The sequence below is a fragment of the Anolis sagrei genome, chromosome 1 (assembly GCF_037176765.1).
Source record: "Anolis sagrei isolate rAnoSag1 chromosome 1, rAnoSag1.mat, whole genome shotgun sequence".
NCBI classification, from domain to species: domain Eukaryota; kingdom Metazoa; phylum Chordata; class Lepidosauria; order Squamata; family Dactyloidae; genus Anolis; species Anolis sagrei.
The window spans coordinates 218,466,504-218,478,411 of NC_090021.1; the positions used below are offsets into that span (position 1 = coordinate 218,466,504).

Consider the following 11,908-nt stretch of genomic DNA (forward strand, 5'->3'; position numbering starts at 1 on the left):
GCTCTCACATCTGTAGGTTTTGGGGTTTTTGTTTTTTTGGGTTTTTTTGGCGCAGTGGGTTAAACCCCTGTGCCAGCAGGACTGAAGAACAGCAGCTCGCAAGTTCGAATCCAGGGAGGGGCGGATGAGCTCTATCAGCTCCAGCTCCTCATGCGGGGACATGAGAGAAGCCTCCCACAGGATGATAAAAACATCAAATCATCCAGGCGTCCTCTGGGCAACGTCTTTGCAGACGGCCAATGCTCTCACACCAGGAGTCACTCCTGACACGACAAAAAAAAAAAAAACTATTGGGAATACCATTGCTTTAACTATGTGGATCTTGGTTGCCAATGTGATGTCTCTACTCTTCACTATTTTATCAAGATTGGTCATTGCTCTCCTCCCAAGAAGTAAACGTCTCCTGATTTCCTGACTGCAGTCTGTGTCTGCAGTAATCTTCTCACCTAGAAATACAAAGTCTGTCACTGCCTCCATGTTTTCTCCCTCTGTTTGCCAGTTATCAATCAGTCTGATTGCCATAATCTTGGTTTTTTTAAAATGTTTGACTGCAACCCAGCTTTTGCACTTTCTTCTTTCACCTTGGTGAGGAGGAGAGAAGGCTCCTCAGCTCCTCCTCACTCTTGGCCATCAAAGTGGTATCATCTGCATACCTAAGATTATTAATGTTTCTTCCAGCAATTTTAACCCCAGCCTTGCATTCATCAAGCCCCGCATATCGCATGATGTGTTCTGCATACAAATCATAATATGATCCTTATATATCTAAACCAGAAAACAAGAGGACGTGTGAATGTATGTGTGTGCGTGTACACACACACACACATGTACTCTTGCTTTCTGGCGACATACTTTGAGAAAATGGGAAATTGGGAAATTGTAGCTAAACGTATTTATGAATTACAATTAAAATGTATAAAATACATAAATAAATAAATAAATAAATAAATGTAAACATATTAAAAATTAACAATACAATATAAAATATGTTTCCTTTTTCCTAAATATGGAGACTTTTGGAACATATCTCTACAGATAGATAGACTTATATCTATATGGATTTATGGATACACACACTCTTTGAAATCTATTTTCAGTCCGAAATCCTACATCGCCCGTTTACTTGTCTGAATAAGTGGCATCGTATTTCTGAAGCATGGCCGTTTATAGGAATCACTTCTGCATGTTTGTTCTCTCCACCTTCAATCTTTTGCAAAAGAAGTCCACGAAGTACACTCTAGAAGCGGAAATGATGCACTCTTCAACTTTTTAGGCACGCTTATCTCTATGGCTTGAGCTGCGTGGGTCTCTTCCTTCTTCGAAGCGGCATAGAATGAAGGGCCAGGGCGAGGCTCCGCCTCCCGCCTGTGATTGGTCGCCGGGGGCTGGGCTGATGTGTGAAAGAGTGCTTTGCCAAAGGTGGTGCAGAAGGGAGTAGTCGCGCTAGCCGAGTTTGAGTGGAAAGGCACTAAGTTGTATTGCCATCATGAGCCAAGTAAGTCCTTTACAAATATATATTTCAGTAAATGTATTTACCATATATGTCTGCTCTGCATATTTATATTATTATATTTTTGCTGTTTTGTATTCGTTTTCTCTATGTGATGTTTAAATCTGTCTATACAACTTGCAATATATACAATACAAACCAGCAAGAAACAAAATAGAAAATGAGTTGCAGTGAGGTTTTCGGGCTGTATGGCCATGTTCCAGAAGCATTCTCTCCTGACGTTTCGCCCACATCTATAGAGGTTGTGAGGTCTGTTGGAAACGTGGCAAGTGAGATTTATATATCTGTGGAATGTCCAGAGTGGGAGAAAGAACTCTTGCTTGTTGGAGGCAAGTGTGAATGTTGCAATTGGCTATCTTGATCAGCATTGAATGGCCTTGCAGCTTCAAAGCCTGGCTGCTTCCTGCTGGGGGGAATCTTTTGTTAGGAGGTGTTAGCTGGCCCTGATTGTTTAAGATATTTATTTATTTACTTTATTTGTATACTGCCCTTCTCACCCCTCAGGCAACTCAAGGTGGTATATAAAATATATAAAGGAGAAAGGAGGAAAATGACTTCCATGCCTCCTTTGGCCGGTTATGTGAAACGTGCAATTATTTCAAACTTATGTTTTAATCTATCTGTACAACTTTTAAGACATTTATATATTGCAACTTGAACAAGTGTGTGTGTGTGTGTGTGTGTGTGTATAAAATGTACAACTTACAATATAAATATATATATGTACAACTTGGAGATATGTTTCAATCAAAGTTGTACAAATAAATATAGAGAGATACACACATCTATATATTGCATTGCATTATATTGGAAGTAATACAGATTATTACATCATTGCAGAGAGTAAAAGAAAAATAATACAAACCAGCAAAAATATAGTAAAAGATATAAAGGAGAAAGAGGAGAGTGTAGCTATTTCAGTCCCCTCCAGGTACTACTCCAACTCAGGTAAGTCCTAAAGGGGGGCTTCAAGAGAAAAGAACCAAAGTTGGTATGGAATGAAGGAACTGCTTTGCTGGGGGAGTTTCCCTGGGTTTTTTTTTTTTCTTTGAGCAGGGTGGGTTGCAAGGCAGTTTCACGCGGCGCTGAAATTTCGTTTACAAAGCCTTTCATTTTGTGCAGTTAATGATTTCTAGGCTGAGCTAGTCCCTCTGCTCTCCTTTCCACCCACAGAAGAGGAGAATAAAATGCTGTCAGATTTATCTTTCCATCATGGAGTCCTTACTTCTCACTTGAATTGGTTGCACAGCTTATTCATTTATAGGTCAAGTATACCTTGTCTAAAAGAATGGGACCAGAACCATTTTTGAACACACACCCCTACCCGTTTTCAAATATCTGCTTCCATATATGTACATATATATACATAATGAAATATCCAAGGCTTATATACACCTTCTCCCCATGGCCTATATTTTAATGGTTTTGTGCATGAAACCAATTTTGTGCACCTCGAATCATTAGAAAGCAAAGGTGTCATTGTCTCAGCCACCCACATGGAGATTTTTTGGAGGATTTTAAAGTCTGGAATTGCAGATAAGGGATGCTTAATGGTTAAAGCAGGTCAACTGTGTTAAAAAGGTGTCCTGATTCTTCAGCTGTTGGATACACAGTACTTGCAGGGTTCCTTCCCATGTTGGCTGCAATTGTTTCTTTCTTTCATTTCTGGTCTGTGGCACGTTTCCAGAAATGAATGAAAGAAGCAGTTGTAGCCAAAGGGCAGAAGCATGGTCCCAGGCACATTGGGAGGTTTAAGAGCCTTTGTTTGGCATAGGTTTGTGCAGGCTACAGACCGTTTCATCTGATGCCTGTAGGCTGCAGTTTCCAAAGCTTATGCTTTAGCCTGTTGTCTCGTGGAGTTGTGAGACTCCCTGTTAACCAAGTAACAAACTGACATAGCTGCCCCCATGGAATTCAGTGTTGAAGTGATACACTTAATGAAAATGGAAGACATGAGTGTTTTTCTGTTAGCAGCTGCCATTGTCTGATACATCTTGTCAGGATACTAAACTGAGTAAAACCTTTTGCCAGGAGCCAGACTTTTAGCAGGAAGTACAACCAGGGTTCACCTACAATGTAGAATTAATGTGTTTTGACATCACTTTAAATGCACTTTAAACTCAATGCAGTCAAATCCTGGGAGTTGTAGTATTACAATGTCTTTAGTACACTCTGTCAAAGGGTGCTGGTTCCTCACCAAACTACAAATCCCTTGCACCGTAATAATTAAAGTGCTATCCTGTGTGTAAGAATTTTTAAATCTGAAAACACTAGTGCTGTTGTAACAAGCATTCACTTAACTGAGCTCAGAATTTCCTGAAATGATTGCTCTGATAGGGTCCATGATTAAATCTTTGTTTCGCTCTCAGCTTCCGGGGTTGAGCATGGAAGAAGTCCATACACATTACTCAACACATGCAACGTGGTAACTACAAGTATTGAGATAAAATAAAATGTGTACTGTATGGGAAACGGTGTTGACTTGTGGGCACCAGGATTCCTTTCCTTAAACAGTTTTGATTCTGTGGAGTCTAGCACAATTCTTGAAAAAGTTACTTTTTGGAACACGGCTCCCACAATTCATTGAGGCAGCATGTCCACTCAAAAGCAATTGGCTATATTGTATTGTCGAAGGCTTTCATGGCCAGAATCACTGGGTTGTTGTAGGTTTTTTCAGGCTATATGGCCATGTTCTAGAGACATTTTCTCCTGACATTTTGCCTGCATCTATGGCAAGTATCCTCAGAGGTAGTGAGGTCCTATGCTTGCCATAGATGCAGGCAAAATGTCAGGAGAGAATGCCTTTAGAACATGGTAATATAGTCCAAAACTTACAACAACCCAATTGGCTATATTTGCTGCGAAGATTCTAGAAGTTGTATTCCAACATAACTTTTCTAAGCTGAGATCTAACTGCACGTGGTCTTTGAAAAATCTGTCAATGGGTGTGACTTAAGCTAGTTACTCCAGAGACATTGTGTAATATGTGAAGCAGCCCTCACAACTCTTCTGGAAGCATCTTTCTTGCCAAGTGATTGGGAAATGTCTGGTTTCACAACACTCCTACCCACTGAAAGATATTCAAACTTCTATTCTCTATGACTTTTGCCCAGCTGAGTCAGTCTCAACAGACTTCTTTACAAATAAATGGACATAAGAAAGTGCTGTAACCGATAAAGCAATGTGTGTCTTTCAACATCACATTTTTAATAAATACATTTGTTTCAACAGGCAGAGTTTGAAAAAGCTGCAGAAGAAGTTAAGAAGCTGAAGACCCAACCAATAGATGAAGAAATGTTGTTTATTTACGGTCATTACAAGCAGGCAACTGTTGGAGATGTAAATACAGGTATGAGTTAACTGATCGCCCATGCAGTCAGTTGTAAGTGCTGACAAAGAAATACATAGTCATGCCTCTGAAGGCTTTCAATCACTCTGCTTCTCAAAATTGTTGCCAGAACTGGAAATATATCCCAACATCATTTGTTTATTTCAGTCTCCTTAGATAGGCAACAATCCCATGAAACCCACATTATGCTTCAGAGATATTTAGTGATACTGAACTAAATACTGGACAACTGTCAATATTCAATCAGTCTAGAACTCTTTAAATTTCCCAAGCATTTGCAGCAAGGTCAACTTGACTCCCTGTCTCCAAGCTCCTTGTTTGCTAGAAAGCCACTTATTTATACTGTGCAGCTGCTGTTTATGATCTACCTGCAAGATCTGCTTCCTCTCACAAGAGCAGCAGAAGTGTCTTCACCTTGCATGGACATGTGGCATAAAGTCACAATGCTTTCTGGCTTCATGGGATGAGAACATGCTTCAGTACACCTGCAATATACAAAGATTGTTGTGTGGATTGGTCATTATTAAGATACTTTGGTCTTGCTTCAATTCCCGGTTGCTGGGACATTCACTAGTTCTTTCTCATATTTATCATTTCTGATTTATGAATAGACTTCTACTCACTAAGTTTCCTTTCCTCTTTGCCTGCCCCACTCTGAGTATGTAGAGAAAGGAAAAATCTGATCAACTAGTAGTTTATTTTCTTCTGGCTGAAAGACATTCCTCAAAACTCCCTTAGAATTGATCATATGAGACAAAATGAATGTAACGGACCTCAGGTGTGGATTTTGCACTAGATTTTGTGGAAATGTTCTGCAATAAAGTCTAGTGGAATGACACATGCATCATCTTTGGAAATATTCCACATTCTAAATGACGTAATTCAACCAAACTAGTAGTTCAGGGAATTGCCTAATTAATAGCTCTAGTCAAATTGGCTGTCAAAAGACATGAGGCAACTTGTAGAAACATTTGACACAGCTAAAAGATACTGATTATGGCGACAATCTGTCTCATACCTAAACTATCCATCGTAACTGGGAAGCATATGTGGAAGTCAGAATATATCTGATGGTTGTGGAAAATCCAAACTGAAAAGTGTTTGAAACACAGCAGTGCTAAAATTTAATATGCTGCAGAGGAAAGATTGTTCCCCAGGATTGAGTAACAATATGGATTGCATTGTAATGGCACCTGCCTCTGTTGTTTGGAGTTGCTGCATTTGAAGCCTTAAGGCAGTTCTTACTCCTGCTTAGGCATGTCTCTTGCCCATGATTTTGTAACAATTTAATACGTCTTCTATGGGTATATTGCCACATTAGTATACTACCAAATTAAATGAGTGTTCAGAAAATGACTGCAGAAAGTATCAGTTTGCTTTCCATTGCTACTAGCACTCTAAGGCACCAGTGTCTGTGCACTTTAGTTTAGTCTTGAATATGTTTGGGTTTTATGTTTTTAAGAAGGAGGTTATCTTTCAGACAACCCAACAGAAAATGGAAAGAACCCCTACCTTTTCCAGTACTGCATCCAATTAGTGATTAATTTCTACCACAGTCTGCATGTCACCATAGGTAGTGCTGTAGGTAGGAGGATTTTCCTTCTAGAAATTGCTAAAGTAAATCTGATGTGTTTCGTGATCATATGTGTAGAAAGACACTGCAATTTCCTTTTTGAGAAAAAAAGACTTGTAGTTCAATGTACTATGTTGAAATGAAACTACCAGGATTATCTTGGTGCTCAAATTACATGAACACAACTCTTGTATGCTAAGTACTACCTCAAAGGCAATCCTCCTCATTGACTCTGAAATGGTGCCAATCACCAGCCTGACCTACTAGCCTACTTAAAGCTCCAGCAATCAGACAACAGGTCTGTCCTCAAGTTTCCTAAGGATGTTTTCACATTATATTACAGTTGTATAGTTCCATTTGAACTCCCATGGCAACGTACTGTGGAATCCTGGAATCTAGTTTAGAGCGGGGGGGGGGGGCTGTTTGGCAATCCCAATTAGAGAGCTCCTCTAGCACCTCTGACCAAATTACAAATCTGGGATTCTATATGATACAGATAAGTTAGAGTAGAGTCAGAGGGTTATAGTTTTGTAGTGTAAAAGGGCTCTAAAACTCTGCTCTCCTGCATAAAACAAGAAGGGAAATCTAAAGGTGCACCTAGACTATAGAACAAATATGGTTTGGCACCACTTTAACTTCCATGGCTTAATGATCCTGGGAGCTGTAGTTTAGCATGCTTTGGCAGAGATGTCTAAATACTATAATTCATTGGATTCCAGAGCATTGAGCCATGGAAATTAAAGTTGTGTCAAACTGCATTCTTTCTACAGTGTAGATGCAGCCTAAGTACATTTTTGGTCTTTATAACTTTTTTGTATTTAAGCAAAAAAAAAAAGGATTTAATACACTGTTACCAAATAATAATGCTCCCCTCCAATAGCTTTGAAACAATACTGCTACTGTTGGGTGTGCTGGGGAAGGGGGGAAATCTGGAACTCCTGGCAACTGTGCTGAAGGCCATCTGCAGTGGAGAATAAGGGACACTTGCTGAGCTTTTCTCCAAGATGACACTGCCAAATAGAACTAAAGGTCAGGGACACTTTAGTACAAGCAGCCTGGAGTACTTTTATAACCTAGGGAAGGAGTTAAAAGAACTACCTTGCACATAATTGAATTCTGAAATGTTCATGTTCAACATGCATAGTTCTTACTCCGTATTCCAAAACATAGGCATTGATCAAAAGGGGATTTTTTTTTAAAAAAATCCTAACCTTTCTCCCAAGTTGTTGTGGAAGACCCAATCCTTTGTTCTTCTGATGAGCCAGGAAGACCAAATATTGAAACAAACACACAGAGAGTTCGGATTTAGCAGCATCCCAGGGGAAGAGACGCTAAAAGCAAGGGGTGCAAACTGCTAGCCTAGAGCCTGACTGGAAGGTGTCGCCTCAAAGTTCAGTCACTTTAGTGCGAGTGGGAAGACTTTGGCCAACTAAATAGTTTGCATAGCATACTGGTTGGGACTTCTGGGAGGCAAAGTCTAAAACATAAAAGAGACCAAAGTTTCTCCATCCCTTCTCTTTTATACACAATCCATTCTTATTGGATAGCTAGAGATGGGAATCATGTAAGACTTTGATGGACTGCAAATCCAGGAGCCTCAGTCAGCATAACCAATGGTAAAGAATGCTAGAGTCAATCTGCTTCGTGCCAAGTTTTTCCTTCATATGATCTACCCATCCCTTGCTCTAAAACAGTGGTTCTCAACCTGTGGGTCTCCTGGTGTTTTGGCCTACAACTCCCAGAAATCCCAGCCAGTTTACCAGCTGTTAGGATTTCTGGGAGTTGAAGGCCAAAACATCTGGGGACCCACAGGCTGAGAACCATTGATCTAGAAGCAGAGAACCTTAGAATACTGTTTCATGACAGTCCCAGAAGTGCTGTCAGTTCGGGGACAGCCATGATGATCAACGACTATCTGCATAAAACAGTATGTCACCAAGAAGCAGCACCTGTAACAACAAGTTTTGCTTCTAAAAAGTTTTAATCATTTTGTGTCTTTTTTCTTTATTTTTATTTTCCCTTTGTCTTGGCTCATTCATGGAACTAGTACACCTCCCATGTTTTCTACTGCTGCTTCCATCTGTATTTCCTAAGAAAGTGAAAAATTCAACAAAGATGGAGTAATTGGAATGTCTTCTGAGTAGGCGTTTGAACAACTTCAGTCTCCAAACTTTGCTCCACCAGATGTTTCAGAACTGAACTCCAAGCTTGGCCAACAGTCAGAAATTCCAGGGGATAAAGACCAAAAGCATCTGGAGAACCAGAGTTTAGAAACTACTGATGTAGAAGTATGCTGGGTAAAACAGGCCCCATATGCCTTTGGATATGTGTACAGCTAGGGACCTGTGACTTCTTCCTATGTTTTAATTTTTAAATGGAACAATGCAGGAAAAAAGATACAGTGGATTTGGTTCCAGGATCCTCCATTAATAACATGTTCAAGTTACATGATATACAGTGGCATAGTAAAGTGGTGTCACTTATATACAACGGTAATATTAAAGTTTGCCTGTTGACATTTTTACAATATTTTCAAGCCATAGACACAGATTATATATGATTTCTGTCAGATGGTTTGGGATTACTTTACCTGATGTAAAATTTAAGTTGTCAAGTGACAATCTTGTTTTGGCTTGTCAAATCTGGGCTTATTGACTGCCTAGACAGAATACAGGTTGAGCTTCTCTTATCTAGAAATCTGAAACCCTCCAAAAACCAAAAGTGCTTTGACTCTTCTAACATGAACACTCCATCCAAAACTGTTCCCCAATCCTGATGGAAGAATCACAATGTGTCTGCTCATTGTCTTTCAGAACGTCCTGGAATGCTTGATTTTAAGGGCAAAGCCAAGTGGGATGCCTGGAATAAGTTAAAAGGTAAGATTTGTGGGGGAAAAACTAATAAATTCACAGATGTGACCAAAGACAGCAATGGACAGTCATAACATATCAAACAACCCCTCAGACTGCCTGTAGAAGGAAATTAAGAGTAGCCTTGGTAGGATGTGTGCTGCTAGCATGGAAGCAATTTACCTTTGCACATGGAGGAAGATCTCCATGAGTAATTATTCTGTGTACTGTCTAAAATTAGAATAAGTAAGTTTACTACTCCCGATGTAGCTATCTACACTTGTATTGGTAGTTCTGCTGGTTTCCTGTTAATAAAAGGTTTATCTGGTAGAGAAATACAATCGTCAAACCATAATCTTTCCTATTGGTATAAGGTAATTCTTTAATGGCCAATCCCTAGTACAATGAGGCTTGCTTTTTCTCCTCTGCCCCCCAGGATAGTCCTTTTTACCACCTGAAAAATTGACACAATAATTCACCAAATCAAAGTTTTAAAATGATAGTATTTTTTTTAAAAGGCACAAGAAGAAAAAGGAACTAGGGGGAGTACATAGGATATGAGCATGGGGTAGACATAAAGATTATTATGAATTGACTCTGTGTCTAAAAATAAGTTCTTGAAGTTAATGTGTGCAAAATACATGTTCCTGCATACTTAAAGCAGTGAGATCTTTTGAATGTCCAGAGCAGACTTTGAAAGCCTGCAGAGGATGGCAGAGTTGGAAGGGAAGGAAATTATCCCTTTTCTGCAGTTCCATCAGCAGAAGAACCCCATTAGGTCATGAGTATGAAGTATAAAGCTTTGTAGCTTTCAGCATTTAATGTACTTTTTAGATATCATGAAAAATGCTTTTTAATGCATTCACACCTGAGTTTCATATTTCATTTTATGGCATTCATCCACCAGGCACCAATCATGCCTGACATGCCTACCGGCTATTGGGAATTGAGGGGGGGGGGTGAAGCCCAAAACACCTGGAGGGCTGAAGTTTGTCCATGCCTGCAATAATGGATAAGCATCCAAAAGCACCCTGTTTCAGTGTCAAATCTGTTATAGCAGGCTTATCCAAAAACCAGCAGTTCCACTTATAATATTCTGGCATAGTGCACACATGGGCTTTGCTTTTCAAAATATTCTTGGTCTTATAGCTAAAAGAATTGGTAATAGTCTTGAGACATGGGCCTATTTTAGCCCCATTCATATAGATCCAGCATGAAATATATAAAATGTATAAAATATGTATTTGTCACTTCACTGGATACATCATAAGACATGAAGGTGAGCTGTAGTCCTCACTTAGCCTCATCACATTGGACTCCTGATGAAACCTAGAAGTGGAAAGGATGAGACCCTGGTCTTTTGTTATAATTTATCACAGTGGAGCCATTGCTTAAGCAAACTCCCAAATAATCTGCTGTTGTAAGGCATGGAGCCCTTTCACAAGGCACAGTTACAGACCTTTGCTTCCCCCTTAACTCACATGGGTGCCTGTCTTAAATGGAATTCTGGGATTTGTAGTTTGAGCAGAGGCACAAGGGTTGGTCTCTGACGGAGCATCCTAAAGGCTCCACCCCATCAGCTGCCAATCTCAGGGTTCCACAGGAAGTTGTCGTGGCAGCTAACGTGCAATCATTGCAGTATAATTGCAGTGTGAAGTGACCCATGAATGTGCCTTAAACCACCATATGCCTGGCTAATCTCTCTCTCTCTCTCTTTTTCTTCCAGGGATGTCTAAAGAAGATGCAATGAAAGCATACATAGCAAAAGTAAAAGAACTACAAGAAAAATACGGAATGGAATAAGATCCAGCCTGCATGCCTTAGTGGAAATATGCCTGCCTTACTAATACTGTGGAGAATGAAACTGAGCATTACTCAGTGCTGTAGTGCCAAGAATGGGTGCCATGTAGCTACTGATAGCTGTGTAAATCTACTTCTAACGGTTTATAGAATAAAACTGGTGTATTCCTAACTTTGACTGGTGTAGTTTGGGTGTCATGAGAAGGTGTGACTTCTTATGCTTTTTCCTCAGCCAGGAACCTGGATTTAGGTCTCCTGTCCTCAAAGGGGCATCCACACTGTTGACTTAATGCAGTTTGACACTCCTTTAACTGCCATGGCTGTGCTATGGAATCACAGGTGTTTTAGTTTGACAAAGTCTTTAGCCTTCTCTGCTAAACAGTGCTGGTGCCTCATCATTTTGTAAAACTGTAACTCGTATATAATTCATAGCATTGAGTAACAGCAGTTAAAGTGGTGCCAAACTTTATTAATTCCACATTGGAGATGCACCTTGGTCTCTCTTAAAGGCTTGACTTGATACAATTTTAGAGGCTTGAGTACCAGCAGTAGCATAATGTGGGGACACTTCCAAACAACCAGAGCTATATGTCTCAAATTGTACTAAGAGAAGTGTGGTTCATCAAACGTTAGTGAACTGCAAGTCTCAGCGTTCTCCACCATTGGCTGTGCTGGATTGGGTGACTAGGAGTTATAGTTTGACATCTGGAAGATGGCACAAGTCCCATCATAGCCTAAACTAGTCTCTCACATTTATTAATATAATTCAGCATTCTTGAGAGGTTTGCTCTCAGACTCTATTGTGTCAGATGTGACTTGAAAACATA

General features: G+C 39.9%; 1 protein-coding gene across 1 annotated transcript; it reads left to right on the forward strand.

The window, feature by feature from the left end:
- The first annotated feature begins 1,368 nt into the window (after window positions 1–1,368).
- DBI (diazepam binding inhibitor, acyl-CoA binding protein) lies at window positions 1,369–11,253 on the forward strand. The gene is made up of 4 exons (XM_060775484.2): window positions 1,369–1,495; window positions 4,742–4,859; window positions 9,246–9,308; window positions 11,008–11,253. Exons 1-4 carry the CDS (start codon window positions 1,487–1,489, stop codon window positions 11,082–11,084), a joined length of 267 nt encoding a protein of 88 aa, XP_060631467.2. The 5' UTR covers window positions 1,369–1,486; the 3' UTR covers window positions 11,085–11,253.
- Window positions 11,254–11,908: the final 655 nt, after the last annotated feature.